Source organism: Wallemia ichthyophaga, assembly GCF_000400465.1.
Source record: "Wallemia ichthyophaga EXF-994 unplaced genomic scaffold scaffold30, whole genome shotgun sequence".
NCBI lineage: Eukaryota > Fungi > Basidiomycota > Wallemiomycetes > Wallemiales > Wallemiaceae > Wallemia > Wallemia ichthyophaga.
In genome coordinates this window covers 1-17,778 of record NW_008806303.1, presented here as the reverse complement: position 1 = coordinate 17,778, position 17,778 = coordinate 1, and the positions used below count along the sequence as shown (strand labels likewise).

At 44.9% G+C, this 17,778-nt stretch overlaps 10 protein-coding genes across 10 annotated transcripts; 3 read left to right on the top strand and 7 right to left on the bottom strand.

Moving 5' to 3' along the window:
- Positions 1-207: 207 nt before the first annotated feature.
- J056_003180 (putative mRNA-splicing protein ubp10) lies at positions 208-1,598 on the top strand (the record flags this gene model as incomplete). The annotated part of the gene is made up of 2 exons (XM_009272157.1): positions 208-1,524; positions 1,578-1,598. 2 exons carry the CDS (start codon positions 208-210, stop codon positions 1,596-1,598), a joined length of 1,338 nt encoding a protein of 445 aa, XP_009270432.1.
- Positions 1,599-2,077: 479 nt separating this feature from the next.
- J056_003179 (uncharacterized protein) lies at positions 2,078-2,902 on the bottom strand (the record flags this gene model as incomplete). The annotated part of the gene is made up of 3 exons (XM_009272156.1): positions 2,078-2,683; positions 2,728-2,757; positions 2,804-2,902. 3 exons carry the CDS (start codon positions 2,900-2,902, stop codon positions 2,078-2,080), a joined length of 735 nt encoding a protein of 244 aa, XP_009270431.1.
- A 78-nt stretch (positions 2,903-2,980) lies between these two features.
- On the bottom strand, positions 2,981-4,667 carry J056_003178 (Y+L amino acid transporter 2; the record flags this gene model as incomplete). Its single annotated transcript, XM_009272155.1, has 2 exons — positions 2,981-3,177; positions 3,239-4,667. 2 exons carry the CDS (start codon positions 4,665-4,667, stop codon positions 2,981-2,983), a joined length of 1,626 nt encoding a protein of 541 aa, XP_009270430.1.
- A 495-nt stretch (positions 4,668-5,162) lies between these two features.
- On the bottom strand, positions 5,163-8,478 carry J056_003177 (Vacuolar protein sorting-associated protein 1; the record flags this gene model as incomplete). Its single annotated transcript, XM_009272154.1, has 11 exons — positions 5,163-6,988; positions 7,042-7,090; positions 7,139-7,192; positions 7,239-7,244; positions 7,295-7,316; positions 7,367-7,440; positions 7,497-7,538; positions 7,607-7,759; positions 7,806-7,924; positions 7,970-8,167; positions 8,217-8,478. The coding sequence occupies 11 exons, from the start codon at positions 8,476-8,478 to the stop codon at positions 5,163-5,165; spliced, it is 2,805 nt and encodes a 934-aa protein (XP_009270429.1).
- A 95-nt stretch (positions 8,479-8,573) lies between these two features.
- On the bottom strand, positions 8,574-9,686 carry J056_003176 (Ribosome biosis protein brx1; the record flags this gene model as incomplete). Its single annotated transcript, XM_009272153.1, has 5 exons — positions 8,574-8,740; positions 8,791-8,947; positions 8,994-9,095; positions 9,154-9,452; positions 9,500-9,686. 5 exons carry the CDS (start codon positions 9,684-9,686, stop codon positions 8,574-8,576), a joined length of 912 nt encoding a protein of 303 aa, XP_009270428.1.
- Positions 9,687-10,024: 338 nt separating this feature from the next.
- J056_003175 (Cell differentiation protein rcd1) lies at positions 10,025-11,157 on the top strand (the record flags this gene model as incomplete). Its single annotated transcript, XM_009272152.1, has 2 exons — positions 10,025-10,080; positions 10,131-11,157. The coding sequence occupies 2 exons, from the start codon at positions 10,025-10,027 to the stop codon at positions 11,155-11,157; spliced, it is 1,083 nt and encodes a 360-aa protein (XP_009270427.1).
- Positions 11,158-11,474: 317 nt separating this feature from the next.
- Positions 11,475-12,887, bottom strand: J056_003174 (Maintenance of telomere capping protein 1; the record flags this gene model as incomplete). Its single annotated transcript, XM_009272151.1, has 1 exon — positions 11,475-12,887. The coding sequence occupies one exon, from the start codon at positions 12,885-12,887 to the stop codon at positions 11,475-11,477; it is 1,413 nt and encodes a 470-aa protein (XP_009270426.1).
- Positions 12,888-12,979: 92 nt separating this feature from the next.
- On the bottom strand, positions 12,980-14,020 carry J056_003173 (Neuroguidin-A; the record flags this gene model as incomplete). Its single annotated transcript, XM_009272150.1, has 1 exon — positions 12,980-14,020. One exon carries the CDS (start codon positions 14,018-14,020, stop codon positions 12,980-12,982), a length of 1,041 nt encoding a protein of 346 aa, XP_009270425.1.
- A 62-nt stretch (positions 14,021-14,082) lies between these two features.
- Positions 14,083-15,559, top strand: J056_003172 (GTP-binding protein 1; the record flags this gene model as incomplete). The annotated part of the gene is made up of 9 exons (XM_009272149.1): positions 14,083-14,100; positions 14,149-14,164; positions 14,209-14,221; positions 14,272-14,401; positions 14,448-14,756; positions 14,810-14,934; positions 14,979-15,033; positions 15,079-15,117; positions 15,167-15,559. 9 exons carry the CDS (start codon positions 14,083-14,085, stop codon positions 15,557-15,559), a joined length of 1,098 nt encoding a protein of 365 aa, XP_009270424.1.
- A 253-nt stretch (positions 15,560-15,812) lies between these two features.
- J056_003171 (1,3-beta-glucan synthase component FKS1) lies at positions 15,813-17,741 on the bottom strand (the record flags this gene model as incomplete). The annotated part of the gene is made up of 2 exons (XM_009272148.1): positions 15,813-16,863; positions 16,909-17,741. 2 exons carry the CDS (start codon positions 17,739-17,741, stop codon positions 15,813-15,815), a joined length of 1,884 nt encoding a protein of 627 aa, XP_009270423.1.
- Positions 17,742-17,778: the final 37 nt, after the last annotated feature.

Sequence of the window (17,778 nt, the reverse complement as noted above, 5' to 3'; positions counted from 1 at the left end):
CGCGATCCACGATTTACGATGATCATGCGGCTTAGAGAGTGCCATCCTGAGTGCCTGTCTGTAGAGGCTGACCGTATGAAGTTGAAGACCTGATTTACGCATTACTGGAGAGACTTTGTATGGATCAATGCATTGATTGATGTTTAGAATGTAATAATAACGGGATTGCCACAAAAGTTATTCAATATCCCTTCAACGTTGACGTCGATGGCCAAGAGGGAAGTTCAGAGTAATTTATACCTAGACACGATCAACCGCCACCTGCTAGATTTCGATTTTGAGAAAGTTTGTAGTGTTTCGCTTACGAATAAATCTGTCTACTGCTGTCTCGTTTGTGGGCGCTACTTTCAAGGCCGGTCCAAGTCGTCACCAGCTTATAACCACTCAATCGACGAAGAGCATCATGTCTTCTTGAGCTTAGACAGGAAAGAGTTCTACATTCTCCCAGAGGATTACAAAGTAGAGGACAACTCGTTGAGCGATATTGTCCGAGTTCTTCAACCAGCATACACCGGGGAAGAGGTCAACCAGCTCGATAACGCAGTGATAAGCCATGACCTCACTAAACAACCCTATTTGTGTGGATATGTCGGTTTGAACAATATGAAGAAGAACGATTACGCGAATGTTATCATTCATACGCTCACACATATCAATCCGCTCAGAAATGCATTCCTCCTCATGGATACTTACAGGAGCGAGCTATTGGAGCGCTTTAGCACGCTAAATAAACGAATGTGGAATAAGCATCTATTCAAATCTCAAGTCAGTCCTCATGAACTATTGGAATTGATGTCAAAGCTGTCGAAGAATAGATTTAATATACAGAACTCAGCGGATCCAGTCGAATTTCTTACATTTCTTCTCAATTCCCTTCACAAGGATTTAGGTGGTAGCAAGAAGCCTGATAGTAGTGTGATATACAGGTTATTTCAAGGCATGTTGCGAATAACGTCGCAGAAAATCATTCAGCTCGACGAAAATGAAGAGATTGATAAGAAGTTCATAGAAGAGGATAAGATAGCTATCAATACCACACCATTCCTCATCTTATCGTGCGATTTACCGCCCAAACCTGTTTTCAGTGACGATGAGAACATTATTCCACAGGTATCGTTAGCTGAGGTGCTAAGAAAGTATGACGGAGTGCACAAACAAGAGCAATTCGGTCAGAGACGGTCTTACCAATTGGTTAAGTTGCCCAAGTATCTCATAATACACTTCAAGAGGTTTTCCAAGAACAAATTCAAGGAGGAGTACAATCAGACAATCATAAACTACCCAATCTCGGGTGTAGACTTTAAGGATTACGTGGAGAATAGTGATGGTGACGAGAGTACAGTATATGATCTGGTAGCGAATATCTGCCACGAGCACGATAACAACAACAGCAGTAAATGGAAATCGCAGCTCAAGTCGCCGTTGACAAATGACGATGGCACTAACAAGTGGTACCAGTTGCAGGATTTGTTTGTTGAAGAGATCGACAGACGACTTATTTTCCTTGGTGAGACATATTTGCAGGTGAGTTGAGTGAAGGCGTTGAAGGAGATAGAAAAGCTGAAAATGAAATGCAGGTTTGGCAACAGAGAGATTAGATAGTTTAAATAGCGGCATCATACAGCAACTAAAAATAAATTGACGTAACTGATAGAAAAATGTAAAAATAGCAACGTAACTTATACAAGAGTCTGTTTGCGTCTCTTACAAATAAACGTTCACAATATGCCATATGGTTTCTGTGAAATATACTGCTCAGCCAGGTGACAAAAGAGGAGACCATGTATTCTTCGCAGCGATAATAGTAGCAGTGCGTGAGTGTGATGCTTAGTGGAGGTAAACGAATAACATAAAGACAGTTATAATATGCGCTGGATATCTGGCTGTGTTTTTTATAATATACAGGCGTAAATACCGAAGTATGGATGAGGAAGAAGCTGCCAACCAAGTTGTAGACGAAAGCGGGAGCACAAGTAGCAACAGTAGTACAAGTAGAAACAGCACTAGCACCAGTACCAAAACACCCCCAACGATACCCACGGATCATGTAAAGGAACGATAGAAAATGTATTAATAATTACTGGAATTCAGGCTGGCAGTGTTCACCAGGACCATAAGGTTTTTCAGTGAGATTGGTCAGACCGCTGCTGTTCTCGCAGGTGTGTCTGGTAGATTGAGGGCCGATGTGAGGCTGCTTACCATTCTTGAGCTGGTTAATGATATCGAGTGTGCTCTTGTTGTTGAGATCCTCGTAGTAGTGATCATTGATCTGCATCATTGGAGCGTTAGAGCAAGCGCCCAAGCATTCCACCTCAAGGAGAGTGAACTTCTTATCATTAGTCGTATGGCCTGGCTTGACGTGCAAATCCTTTTCGATAGCGTGCATGATATCGTAAGCACCGTTCAACATACACGGCGTTGTAGTGCAGACTTGTACGAGGTGATCACCCACTGGTTCCCTATTGTACATAGTATAGAACGTGGCTACCTCGTAAACTCTCATTGGAGGTACCTCGACAATCTTTGCCACCTCGTTCATACAGCTTATGCTTGTCCAACCTTGGTTTTGGCGTTGAGCGAGATCTAGAAGGGGCATAATAGCGCCTTTCTTGTACTGTGGAGGATATCTGCTTAATATCTCTTTTGTAATTGGTTCATTTTGGCTGTTGAATTTGAATGGGATCTGCTGCGTGTTAGAGTGGCTTTTTCTGTTCCGCCTGCACCCACTGAGCTGTTGTTGTATTCCGTGTCTCTGTGCTGTGTCCCGTCAGCCATACGAAGCCATTTAGACACCCCAACTAACCACAAAGAGTGCATCTGAGCTGCGTGCGGTGGACGTAGAGATACTCCTCAACGCTCTGCCACTCCTTGCTAAATTTCTTACGCCTCTAATGCTCAACATCCTCAACGTCCAATAGAAACCCTCTATTTACTCGGTGTACAACGGAAATATAAAAATACAAAAATTAAATTAGCGCTTCTACAAATCTTGCATCTCTACTGGTATTTTACTGTAATTAGATTTACCCATTCGATTCTTTATAAAGCTTGGGATGTGCTGGTAAATGTTTAATTCACGATATTTGACGTAGTTGGATATAAAGTATATCGGCACGCTGAGACCAATGAATCCAAATGCCGCTGCAGCTTCGAGTGGTGCAGCGAACACGGGCATACCTAGTGATTGCGAGTGAGTATGAGTATGAGTCGGTTTATCCAACAGCGATGCCCAACTCACATAACAAAAATATAGTAAGTGACGAGAACACCATCGGTACAGTTATCCACGTCTTGTAAGGTCTCTCTAAATCCGGTTCCTTAATCCTGAGCACCACGACAGCAAGCGCGCAGAGCAGGTAGAAGTACCAAATCCCGATAGAGTAGAAATTGACCAGAGTCTGAAAACCTCCGCCGATGACGACATAAATGCAAGTGAGGAGTGTCTGAAAGATTAGTGCGTTGACCGGTGTGTGTGTTTTGGAGTTGAAAGTAGACAGAAATTTGGGCAAGAAGCCTGCCTCAGTATGACTACCCGCGACGCTGCTTATTAGACGCGACGTCGTCAATGCACCGCTGTTGAGTGCGCCGAGGGCCGATATCGATATTAGGATAGTCGCTACCCCACTTCCCACTTTCCCTAGCACACTGTTGCCCAGATCGAGCGCCACAGTGTTAGACATGGCCACCTGTGACACAGGCATCGCAATCAGATAAGACATGTTAGCGAGTAGGAAGATGATGATTGTGAGTGGCATTGAGACGTGAATAACGAAAGGAAGGCTTCGCTGCACGTTTATCATCTCTCCAGCTACATAATTGGACTGGTCCCATCCGTCGAATGCCCACAGTGCCGAATAGAGCGCTAGAGCTGTGCTGGAAGCACTCACATTGGTACCGGTAAACGCATTGCTCGGTGCGAGATTATCAGAACCTCCGCGCACAGCAGCGACTATGCCGAGCACTACTACGAAAATGATAGCGAGTATTTTGATCAACATGAACAGCGTCTGCGTCGTGGTGGAGAGAGGCGTAGAAGCCATATTCAATGCAGAGACAATGACAACGCCAGCACACGCTATCAATCTTGTGAGCCATGACGGTATGTCATCGGTGCTGGGTACACTATCGGCTGTGCTAGGTAGGAGCCAGAAGAAACGGGAGAGGTACTCGCCAAAGATGGTAGCTATGAGAGCAGCCCCTGAGGGCTTTATGATTGAGATGGAAGTAAAAGTAAAGGTGAAGGATGTCAGAGGACCATATGCATAACTCAAGTAAGCCACTGGACCACCGGAAACAGGAAGAGCAGTTCCAAGTTCAGCGAAACAACTGGCACCCATCCAAGCTAATAATCCACCGACTGCCCATGTAACCAAACTGGCACCAGGGGATCCAGTCAGACTGAGTATATTTCCAGGACTGCTGAAAATACCAGAACCGACGATCATACCGAATACAAGTGACACGCCACCGAGTCTGCCAATCGTACGACTAGGCGAGACTGCAGCGTTACCACTAGCACCGTCATTGTCTTCGCTGCTACTGAGGAGAGGGATGGGATTGATAGCGAAGGCATTAGAAACGCTGGTTGCACGTTGCCTGGAGTGGTGGAATCGCTGCGAGGAACTTTGCGAAGCCATAAGCGGCGAGTTGACATGGCCCTCGTCCATCACAGTGTAAGTCTGAGCACTAGAATATCAAGTCAATAACATCAAAATTTATATCCAGATACGTCTAACGATATATATATTCATTTCAGTTTACAAGAGTATGTCCGTCTGTGGGTTTTGCACAACCGTTAAAGCCAAATTGACATAGCGGAATGCTTAGGAATCACAGACGTGGCATGAGCGAGACCATAGCGATCCACCATCGACGTTGTTTGCACAACGGACGGCCCGATCTAACCTCAACTCACGCCATTGCTCTCCAGTACGTCAACAGGTGCTATACGTTACACCGGCTAAAGCTGTCACTGACTAACGCCACCATTCAGTTGAATTTGTATAGTGTTGAGTGCATGACCACTCTCATATACTACGTACTGATGGTTTGAAACATAAGGCGAAATCCCTCTTTATATATTTGCAGATTTTCACCATTTTTTATTATTAACACTTAGAAAAAGAAAATTTGGTATTCATTCTTAACTCAGTTTATTCAGTCTAGACGGTTGAAATGATTTCCTCCGCTTTGTTCAATGCTTCAACCATCTTGATACATTCTTTTCTCCTCTGCACGACGAAATCTGACTCTTTCATCAAATCATCGAGCACCTCTGTCTTGTAGAGCTCTTGTAAAAGCTCTCTCTGCAAGTGATCCTTCGATTTTTGCACGAGCGTGTATGAGATCGCTTTGGGTACCATGTCGATCATTTCCCTCTTGACGATATTGAAATATGACGTTATCAGCATCTTAATCACCTCCGTCTCAAGTAGCTCTCTGTCGTTAAGAGCACTCTGTGGTCTTATTTGTGGTGGTGGTGACTCCATCACTGGTCCCTTCTTCTTCTGCCCGGTACCACTGCCCGCTTTGGAGAAGAAGGAGCCAAAGAACGATGGTTCTTCCTTCTTAGTGTCTACATCTAAATCACGATTGTTGTTCAACACACCTGGTGCCAATTTTCCTGTCTTAGGGTCCACAGCTGGTGGAGGAGCCTTTTGTGCTTGTTGTTGGCGCTCTGTCACCAATGCCATAGCTTTGTGTCCTGATAAGAAATCTGGGTGTGTGGTATTAATGTAACACGCTTGCATGTTGACCATGTCAGTCACGAGTTTCTGTGTTGGCTCCATTGCTTTCTTGAACGAGGCAATGACTACACTATTGAACCTCTCCTTTAATGCTGGATAGCGCTTGAAAGATTGTATCTTGCTGAGTAGTTGACTAAGTATTCTAATCAGCTCTTCATAAATAAGTGCACAACACTTGATGGCTGGATCCTCCAATCTTCTAATCTGCTGCTTGACAATAATTTCGAAAGCGGTAGTACCAACGAAGAGTGCAGGTGTCGATCCAGAGCTGTTATATAATATAGTGCGAATATCTCCGTCTTTTACTTGATCGAACGGATCAATAGACTTGACACCATTGTTGAATAGCTCGTGGTAACAGAAAGAAATTCTTGCACCACCTGATAACTCTTGCAAGGACAAGTCATGGGTGTTACCGTCGATAACTGTTCTGAATTCATTACAGAAGTCTGTTATGACCGTCAGGACAACATTCGCTCCGTTGTCCTGTCCATGTGTACCACCTAATGATTGTAATTCAGATTGGAATTTGGCCAATGAGGCAGAAATTTTTGATTTAATGTCTGGTAAGCACGTTTTGATGTGATGCATGAGTATCATGTTCAACTTCCTTGTCAAGAAGGGTGTACCGCAGTATTGAGCTTTAGATCTATAGCTGTTGTGATTTTCAAAGAAGGCTCTTTCAGTTTCTAATGCTGAGGAGATAGCTCTCTTCTGCTCTATATCGCGTTGACCTCTGTTGACGACAGGAACATAACCTAGTCGGAGGGGGATGACTCTACCGGCTAAAATATCGACAACATCGGTACCCTGGTCCATCAAGTCAACTTTAGAAAGTACACCAATAGTTCTCGTGCCGTCTGGATCAACTTCTCTAGCCAATTTGAGACCATCAGAGTTAGCTAAGTCAGTATTTGCAGCAGTAACAGCAAGAATGACGGCATTAGGCTTGGAAACGAACTTGTAGAGCATGTCACGTATCTGTCTTTCAATGTCGCGTGGCTGATCACCGACAGGTACGCGAGTCATTCCCGGCAAGTCAACGAGGGTCAAAGTGAGGACGTTAGGGGAGAAGATCCTCAAGTTAATTGGGAGTGGACTGATACCAGCATTTTTACCAGTCTTTAATTCTGTATCATTGACAATTTCATCCCTGATCTTGTCGAAATCGTGGAATTTTTCGCCTGGCAAGTGAAGGAATTCGCCCCATTCATCTGGGTTGTTTTCATTTGAGCGCTCTTCTGGGATTTAGTGAGTGAGTGGTTGGGCAAAGACGACAGCGGATGAGACGCACCACTGTCTTCTTTTTTAGCGGTGGCAGGTCTGTGGATAAGTTGAAGAATCTGGATGGACGAGTGAATATAGATTTCAGCCAATCAAAGACAACCAACCAAAGGTCTTCTTGTAACGATACCAGTGCCACGTGGAAGGAAGTCTCTACCGACCTGTGAATGGATTAGCGGGTTATCTTGTTAAGCTGTGTTTACCCACAATATTCTAAAATCCATCAATATTAATGATATTTAAGCGGGGATAAATGCACCAACCTCTAAAACAGATGATTTACCGCTGAGAGTGGATGAATGAGTACGTGTATAGCCAAGTAAACAGCAAATTACCTCGACTGAGATCCAATGACTGTAATTTGTGGTAAATCGATTGGATTTGGGATTCCAACATTTGTGAAAGCGTCCTTGGGTTTGGATGTGTGAGATGACCAGTATTCAAATATCCCCAATCACAACCCACTTGAAGCTTATTCACAATACCAATTATTTGATGATCCATCGTCTGCGTACAAGTGATGACGGTATCAGTCAAACAAGTCTGAGATATAAATTTGTTTCTATTTATTTTACAAATCTCTGTTTTAATAATTTATCAAGCTTAGGCCAGATTTCGTCCGATGTTTTACCACTGAGTGTTTCCAACCTTGAACCATTATTATTATAGTACTCTAATAATGGCTCTGTCTTGCTTTTATACGTATCTAATCTCTTCTTGAACGTTTCCTGTTCTTTGGTTTAGCAGCGCAAGTATTTACCTCGATTCACGTACCACATTGTCATCATCCCGCTGTCTCAACGACTCCCCCGTAACATCATCCTTACCTGCTACACGTGGTGGATTGTACCCCAGATTATACACGCGTCCACTGGCCTCATGTATCCAGCGCTCTGAATTTTTTGAGTTGTACACCAGCTTTACATATCCTCACTCACCCTGTATACGCTCGAGTATCACACTATCCGGTACATCCAGATTGACGACGAGATTTATCGTGTCTTCTTTCAGCTGCCCATCGAGTAACTCGCCCTGACCTAGGGTACGCGGAAACCCGTCGAGAATCCAGTGATTATGCTGTACGCGTTCGAGCTCGCTCGTAAGTAATCTACACATTACATCGTCTGGTAAAAGTCCTTGGAGTGTGTTGAATAGAGTAGATTTCTTATCCTGTTCCCCACTTACCACCCTGCTTTATCACACTATCCGCCTTCTGACCTAGTGCCGTACCCTTTCTTACATTTGCACGAAGTATATCACCCGCTGAGAGCACATTTACTTTGTATGTATCCAGATTCTCTAGCTTCTGCGACATGGTCCCCTTGCCCGATCCCTTCACAATCATGAGCGTGTCGTCACCTTCTGCACCCACACGCACAGGCTTACCGAAGAGCAGCAGACGCATCTTATTCGATGCTGATGCCCATGAACAGAATGTTGATTTCATTGTTTGGTTTATCTTATATCCAATGACGGTGCGGTAACAACCCATTTGAAACCAGAAACATAAATAAATATCTTTGTCTATACAATTCAACCTTATCATGCAAATACCTTGGCTGTTTCCAATTCCCCAGCCAATCCTCTGTCGCGTTTGCTGATATCTTTCTTGCGCTGCTTCGACTCCTCTTGTGTGTCCTTCCTGTTGCTGTACTTTTCTGCCTTCTCCTCTCTCTCCATTTTGCGTATTTTGGTAGGAGGCAAGAATTCTGCGACCGTGTAAGTGGTGTAATAAGCTACACAGTATACGTTTACGCACCTGGATTCGAAAACACTGTTGGGCCACCGAAAGAGCCTTCAAATATACGTATTGGGGTGAGCACGAAACGTGGACCAATTTCAACCAGTGTAGTTGCAGGAGATTTATTCTTGTTTCCGAGTTCAGCCTTGATTGTCGTCGCATCTTTCTCCACAATCTGAGTCTAGTGTGAGTTGTGTACAACGCCAAGTAAACGAACCAACCTGGTGAGACCTGAACCAGATCTTGCCATCCAGATAAGAGAACGAAAGGACGTGATCGAAGAAAGGTTTAATGCGACGGGATGAAGTAGGAACGCCGAATGTCTAAGTAAGTTTGTTGATTAGCGGGTGCTTCGATAGTCTCACGACAGCCTCCTCTCACCTGCGTAAACAGTTCCTTCAAAAGCTGTAACCACGGCTCACTGTCAAACTCCTCACCGAAGCTTAGAATACCCCTTGATCCCTTCAAACAATTTCCAGTCATTTTCAGCTCATCCATCGTATGCAAATTCTGCAAGTGAAATTTAACCGATGGTCCATTAGGCGCCTTAGCCAACCAGAGATAGAGATCAGTAATTTGAGCGTGATGTTTGGTTTCGAAGAACATTATATTATTGCAGCTTGCCAAATCAGCGAGTTCGTTGAGAGTTGCGAGTGACGTCTTTGAGCTGATTTTTGAGTCTGTAAAAGCAAATTAGAGATAAATCACAAACAAACAACGTTATTACCTTTCTTGGTGTGCGGGAGAAGCGCTTGGAGATCGTTCATGAGGTGTCGATAACGCTCGGTGACACCTCTGCTCGAGAGTACAAGCACACGCTGCTTATTCTGCACCTTCTTTGCCTGTGGCGCGTTGCTGTCATTGTCGTCCTCCGCCGTTCTCTTCTTCGATAGCGCTTTCAATTTCGTCGACATGACTGTGTGTGAGCAAGGTGTTATTTCACGTTTAAATTGGAGATGCAGGGAGATGAGCGGTGCGGGCGTAATTGCGGTCATTCGTCGGTATCGCTCCTACCTCATCTCCCCACTCCGCTCAGTTTGCGTGCCAGTCGAGCAGATTGCGTTGGGGAATGGCACCGACGGGCAAGAGAGTATATGAGCATAATATCCACCAGCACACAGCAAGATGCGCACAGAAGCTTAAAAAATTTATACAACCTTCTCTCACACTCACACTCACGTTCAGCACTCTCCTGCGCAACAACGACGAACAGCAATCAGGAAACGCACGGGAAACGTAGGAGCTTGTTAAAATGATTCTAGCCAATCCTATACCAAACAAAGCCAATGATATTGCAGCACTTTCTGCGTGCGTTTTACTGGATTTCTGCGACGAATCAAACAACTCACAACACACAGCGATCCTTTCGAAAGCGCTGCAGAAGATTTGGGACTCACGTCGCCGAGTATCTCACACCCGGCTACAGCCACACTGAACTCATTCAACGCTGTCAACCTCTCGAGAACGTCAACTCCAAACCACTCCCATTCATCTCTGCCCTCTCCCAGGAATACAGCGGCACACGTCCAGACAGGGAAGTATCTTCTTCTCGCTCAACCTGGAATGGAAGAGGATAAAATTTACTCGCTGATCATACAGCTCCAGCAGCCATCAACTCGTGAGACTGCCCTGCTTGAATTATCAAAGAGGAGAGAAGCTTACGATGATCTTGCATTGGTTTTATGGCACTCTTTCGGTGTTATGAGTGCCTTGTTGCAGGAAATTGTTGCCGTTTATCCACTCCTTAGCCCTCCTTCACTCACCGCTCACGCCAGCAATAGAGTCTGTAATGCACTCGCTCTCCTTCAGTGCGTAGCCAGCCACAATGAGACGAGAGGTTTGTTTTTATCTGCACACATACCGCTGTTTTTATATCCATTCCTCAACACCACTTCGAAGTCTCGCCCATTTGAGTATCTCAGGTTGACATCCCTCGGTGTGATTGGTGCGCTGGTCAAACAAAATGATAACAGCGAAGTGATCAATTTCCTTCTCTCAACGGAGATTATTCCACTCTGTCTCAGAATCATGGAAACAGGATCCGAGTTATCTAAAACGGTGGCAATCTTTATCGTACAGAAAATTCTACTCGATAATTTAGGTTTGGCATATATATGTCAAACTTACGAGAGATTCTATGCCGTTGGAACAGTTCTCGCGAATATGGTTAATCAATTGGTCGAGACTCAGGCAGTCAGACTTTTGAAACATGTAGTTAGATGCTACTTGCGTTTATCTGATAATCCAAGAGCTAGAGAGGCACTTAGGGCATGTCTCCCTGAACCGCTCCGTGATGCAACATTCTCAGGACTACTTAAAGGCGACATGGTCACAAAGAGATGTCTGGCAACTCTCCTACTTAACTTGTCTGACAGAATTGAGTGAGAAGAGTTCAAGTGTATTTTTTGGATGTAAACCAAGAAGAAAGCGCGTGTATTCAGTGTATCAACAGAAAGAAGAAAATTGCATAACAAGAAAAAGAACGAGAAGAATAATAATAATAAGAAAATCAAGACAAGATCAATCATTAATTACTACAACTTACTTAAAGCCAACGATAATCTTCAAATGGATATAAACTCCTTAACTATAACTACACTTGTTCTCCTCTTGCCCACAAACATCTGCACAAACAACGTTTTATATTTAATTGTATCAATGTATCAAGTCATTTTGTCAAGAAATCAAGAGTAATTGTCTTGTTAATAATCTGAAACGGGAATCTGTGCAGTAGCAGCTGACCAATCCAAGTTATTGGCGAGGGTAGTAACGTCAATGTTACGTTTACGGAGGTAATCGAGAGCAATATGTTCAACAGCAGACTTAATCACACCTATGAGAGCACCTTCAATCCAAATGAGGTAGTTGACTTTATCGTCGCCTTGACGTGAACTTTCCTCCTCAATCCAGCTGAGTGGAAGGGATTGTGAGAATGATGCACATTCGACACCATGTGCGCTATCTACGAGAGTGAGCATGAATCGTATACACACGTATTCCTTTTCTGCGCTTTCAACTGAATTCATTTGCACAACTGGGCGTGGACTGCGTTCTGTGTAGGGCTGTACGCGTAGTTTGATGGGTGTGTGAGGGTTTGCGTGAGATTGTGTAAGCACGTCATGCTCATTGTGAGTATTACTATCTTGTCTTTTATCTTTCTCGTTCTGCGCATGCGCATGCTCATGGACAATCTCATTATCACTCTCATTCTTCTTGCTTAGCGCCAGCTTCTTCTTCTCCTTCAACTCAGCCTCTGCTTCGAGAAGGGCGTTGAGGCGTTCTTGTGTGAGTTGAGTGGCGGCATCCAAATTATCGAGAAGGTTGATATCGCGTGTAGATTCTGTACTCTTCTGCGTATTAACTACGAGCTCGCCGCCCTCGATAAGTTCGAGAGATTTAGCCAGACCCGCGTAGACGACATCCGCAATACCGTCGTAACCCACCATATCATGGGACACCCACACATCGAGTACCTCAGCAGAGGCGAGGGGGGGAACGACCGCTTTGTATACCTCACTGAGAGCGTGTTTGCCTTGTGTGGCGAGATCATGGGCTAATCTATCGAGACCCGCACCTTTAACGAATCCTCCAAGCCTGCTCTTCCATTCGGGTGCTGGAGTGTGTGTGGCCGTAGTAGCTGTGTGCTCGGCTACTTCACGCGCTTGTGCTAGCGCTGCTTGAGCCTGTGTCTGTGCGGCAGTGAACCAACTCCCCCACCCAGATGGCGGTGCTGGTGGTTGGGTTGGAGCGTGCTCTGCTTGAGGCTCAGGCTGTTGTGGTGTCTCTGCATCACCGCTCAACTCCCTCTGCTTGCCTTTATCTGGGGCTGGCGATGTGCTCACCGGTGTGGCTCCTCTGCTGCTCTTCTTCAGCGCCAGGTTTTGGAGGTAAGCGATAGTCTTCTCTGCCTCGTCTGTAGTGGCTGATGGCGGCTCTTGGTTCGCTGTGAATTCCTCTACATTTACCTGCGCTTGTGTCTCCGGGTGCTGCTCTGCCTCGTGGCGTGCATCCTGGCTTACAGCCACTGCTGCGCCCGGTGTCTTGAGGTCTGTGTCTAGCTGGTCAAGAAATGAGAGTACTTCCTTTGAGCGTGTTGTTTTCGAATCGTTGCTCATTCAAGGTGATGGCGGTGATGGCGATGCTAAGCGTTCTAACGTCATTACAAAGAAAACAAATAAGATAATAAAATATTAAACTATAATAACATCTATCCCCTCCTTTTCTTCTGCTTGCGCGCTGCATCACCCACTTGGCGATCAAATCTACCACGTTTAGCATTTGACGAGTGAATATCCGAGTTATCAGAGTGAGGTCTTTTGCTATTCACAGCCTTAGCTCTATCGAGAGCACTGCCCTTCTTAGCCATCTTATCGAGTTCATCGTAGATCGGTGTCTTATTCCCGCTTTTCTTGGGTTTCGAGTCGACAGCGCGGAGAACGTCATCGAACTCGCCATCCAATCCACCAACACGCCTTCCCTTCAACACACCACCACCACCGAGAGCGATATCAGCCTCATCGCGCAATCTCCTATTACCTTCCTTCCTGTTCTGCACCAGACGGGTGAAGTTTTCTTCTTCGTAGTCGTTGATATGCTGTAATTCCCGTGCACGTTTAGAGGAAAGCTTGGAAGGAACAGTGCCAAGACCGGTGGAAGACTGCTGGGTAACATCCATCCCGCCAACCAGCTCAGGGAGGATAGCCTGTGGAATAACCTTCTTATCTTTCCGTGGAGCCTTTTCAGGATCAGTATAAGGAACGGCAGCGAGTTTAGGTGGTTTATATACGCCTGAATGCTCAGCACCGTCTTCATCTGGCTCATCTGGCTCATTCCTGCGCTTGTCGATGAGTGCAGATGGATTTGGTTTAAAAGCGAGTGGATCGATGGATGTGGAATCCTGCACAGCCTCACCACTAGCTGCTCCAATCAACTTATCAATTCGATAACGCAGCTTGGATTGGAGAGCACGCGTCTTGTCGTGTACGATGCGCTGCTTGATAAGATCGTCGACTAGATCGCCGGATTGGATTTGAGCAGCGCCTCTTGATTGAATGGAGGATTTCTGAAGCCTGAAGGTGGATAGGAGGGCAAGGTGGTGTATATATTGAGATAGGGTGTTTGATTTACTTGTCAACAGTGGAAGACCAGCGCTGGGAATTTCAAGAGAATCAATCTGCTCAAGGACGGGTTTGATGGAGTTGATAGATTTGTTTATCTCCGCCAGGCATTGTTTTGTATGCGAAGACATGGCTGTTTGATTAGAAGAGAAGTGCTTGTAAATTTCAACCACCACGACGAAATTCAAGTAAAATGGGAGTATTAGAAAAGGTTTGTAGAGTAAACTATTAAGTTACAAGTTGTTCTAAAACCTAGCAGATACAGGAAATTGAAGGTTTGTGTTACTAGCCAGGGCTATTAAACTTACTTGAATACAAGATGAGATGAGGAGGTATGTCGATCGCAGTGTTGCAAGGCACTAGCAGCTAATTCAAATTCAAGAACTCAGAAGAATAAAAATACTGAATATCACCTTGGTCAACTCAAAGCGAAGCTAGCAAAACACAGGCAGCAACTACTCGAGCCATCGACCAAATCATCAAAACCAGGTGAAGGTTTCGATGTAATGAAGGTGTTTATAGTGTTAGCATACTAAACTACCCACTCACTCCCTCCAGAGCGGTGACGCTCGTATCGTCATGATCGGTTTCCCTTCCGTCGGTAAATCCACGCTTCTCTCGAAAACAACAAAGACAGAATCTGCTACGGCCGATTACGAGTTCACTACTCTTACCGCTATTCCCGGTGTACTCGAACACCAAGGTACACGCATACAGCTACTCGATTTACCCGGTATTGTTGAGGGTGCTTCTGCTGGTAGAGGTCGTGGTCGACAGGTCGTCAGTGTTGCGAAAACTGCTGATCTTGTTTTGATAGTACTCGACGCAACAAAGTCTTTGGAACAGAGACGTTTGTTGGAGTATGAGGTTGGTTGTCGTCTTTTACATTCATACTCACTCACACTCTCACCCACTCCCAGCTCGAAGCTGTCGGTATTCGCCTTAACAAGAAAAGACCCGATGTCCAGATAAAGAAGAAGAAGACAGGCGGTGTGACTATCAATTGTCCTGTTGAATTGACCCACACTGACCAGAGAACGTTGAGGTGCGTGGTTAGTTTAATCATTTACCCACACTCACTCTCCAAAGAACCATTCTCCAGGAATACAAAATACACAATGCAGATATTATGATCAGGGAGGATGTCAGTAGGATTCATAAACCCTCCGCGCACTAACCCTATTTTCAGATAACAGCGGACGATTTCATTGATGTCGTTCTCGGCAATGTGGGTGAAGGTATCATTTGAATCACCCACACTAACACAAACACTTCAGAGGAAGTACATGAATTGCGTCTACGCATACAACAAGATAGACGGCGTGTCGTTGGAGGAGGTGAATAGACTGGCACACGAGCCGAACACAGTTCCTCTGTCTTGCGAGATGGATCTCAACCTCGATTACCTCATCGAGCGCATGTGGGAGCAACTAGACCTTCTCAAAATATATACAAAGAGACGTGGCACTCATCCTGACCTTAACGATCCGGTTTGTATGCGTAAGGGTGCAACTATCGAACACGTCTGTCACTCCATTCACCGCTCACTCGCTGAATCTTTCAAATATGCTATCGTTTGGGGAAAATCGAGTAAATTCAATCCACAACCTCAGAAGGTTTCTTTCACACATCGAGTAGCTAATGAAGATGTAGTCACCATTGTAGCGTAGTATAACGAAAACCATCACCTAATAGAAAATGTTCATATATTCAACAAAGATTTGCTTTGAATTAATAACAATAAGAGTGTAAAAAATAAAGTTGAAAAAGAGACTACATTTCACTATGTTTGTACGTGTGTAGGATAAAGGCATTATTTTCTTGTAGATGAGGTGTTTTGTTGGTTTCGTTTAATTGTCCGGGTTTGAAATGTGCCATTATGCAGTTATTTTGAAAGCCTGAATGGAATAAAAGAGAAGTTACCTAGATACGTTGGCAGATATCGCACGAAAAGTCTACCTGGTTCTTAATTACTAGTGGTACGACAATCAGCGCAGCCAAGCAGCATACTACAGCAAGGTAGAGTAACGAGTAGCGGAGTACAATTGAACGTCTCTGAGCGCGCACCTTGAATGAGAAAATTGGTGGGCGGATCTGCTTAGAAGGTCTAAGCCAGAACAAGCCCGTTGAATGAATCTTGTCAATGAAAGGAATGAGCAGTGGAATAGACAGCCCAATGAGTATTATATGACAGCAAATAAGGTCAGCTGCGAAAAGTGAACACTCGACAATCTTCACGAGGAATTCTCTCAACGGTTGAGAGAATGCATGGCGACCGAGACCTGTCGACCACCATCTACCACTCCACCAAGCCCTATTAGCCTCGTCGTTCTTGAACTCACGAGTGAGGAAAAGTGAAATAATCGTCTTGAAAAACGCTCTCTGTATAGCGATAGCTGCAAGCATACCAATGACAATGTTTGCCACTCTCCATCTCTCCAGATACCAAATAAACTCGAAGAAACCGAGCAATCCAAGCACAGCGAGACAGTGCACTGACGCAGCAATAACTGCAGGGAACTTTGGCATTACGCGTGTGAGCATTGGACCGAGGAAAAGCGATGTGAGGAATCCAAGTGCGAGAATTGCCGCGTTCCATACGACCGGACCGAATGCGAAAATGAGCACTCTGACAAACGCACTGCCTTGCTGGTTACCGTTGACTGGGAACGATTCCATATACATGTACGCTACTGCCAAAATAATTGCCATCGAAATCGGCCAGAGTATTTCACTGAATATGACTGTGCGCCAGCCTGCACGCGCAACATCACCTGAAAGCTTCTCGGATGGGTGACCAAGACGCTTTTTCTTGTACCCTGTGATACGAGTGCGCGAAAGACGACAGTAGCCGATCCATGAGTTGGCGTGCGAGCGTGAGTTACCTCTGCTCATCCATCTCAAGAATTCACGGTAGTCAATAATGAAGTCGCTGCGGGAAAATTGATGTGGATTGAACAAGAATGGCGCGATACTGCAGCTTGTTAGCGGAATATTCTAAAACAAAAACACCACTCACGTCAATGCCAACGACGAAATCCAGAAGTAGATAATGTGTGGAATCCAATTAGTCAACGTTACGAAGAGCAACATCATCAACGTTCTCATACCCATGTAGATCGATGGACCAGCGAATCTAGAGAACAAAATAGGGAAACTGATTCTAGATGTTGCGAAACCACGACCAGTAGCGATATATCTAGCACCACCGAATGTCAATGAAGTAACGATGGAGTGACGGTAGATTTGCGTAGAGAAGACCTCGAAAAGTGGCGAAAGCGACAAGAAGTGTTTGGCTAATCTGACTACAGCCCTGAATGCACCTCTCTCAGTTAGCTCTGTAAGGAACAATGGCAAGAAAGCGATCATGAAAACCAAGAAAATGGAAATGATGGTTCTTTCGATCCAGCCAAAGAGCGGTGACAAGTTATAGCAACCTGGTTGTCCACCAAGGTAATCACCAGAAGAAGAATATTCACAGATATCCAGCGTCTCATTCAGTGTACCAAGGTAAACCATTGTCGTGGTAATGATCTGAACGGAGAAAATTACGAGAATGTTGTTCACGTGGAAACCACCATGACCGTAGTAGAAAGTGAGGAACCTGTCCATAGGCAATTGGGTGCCGAGGTAATAATACTCTCTAGAAATCATTTGTTCACCCATACCGGTACCGATCTTGGTCTGGAAATTGAGAATAGTACCGAAACCAAGATCACGACCTTTACCACATTGGTAGTACTCGGAATGCTTAATTCTACCGCCTCTTTGGAAAGCAGTCATACCACCGAAGATATCCTCGTTCAAATGAAGACCCTTCTGTGCCTTGGCAACACCACCTCTAGTTGTCATGAAGATTGCGTTCAGGAAATCAGGGTGACCATAGTGA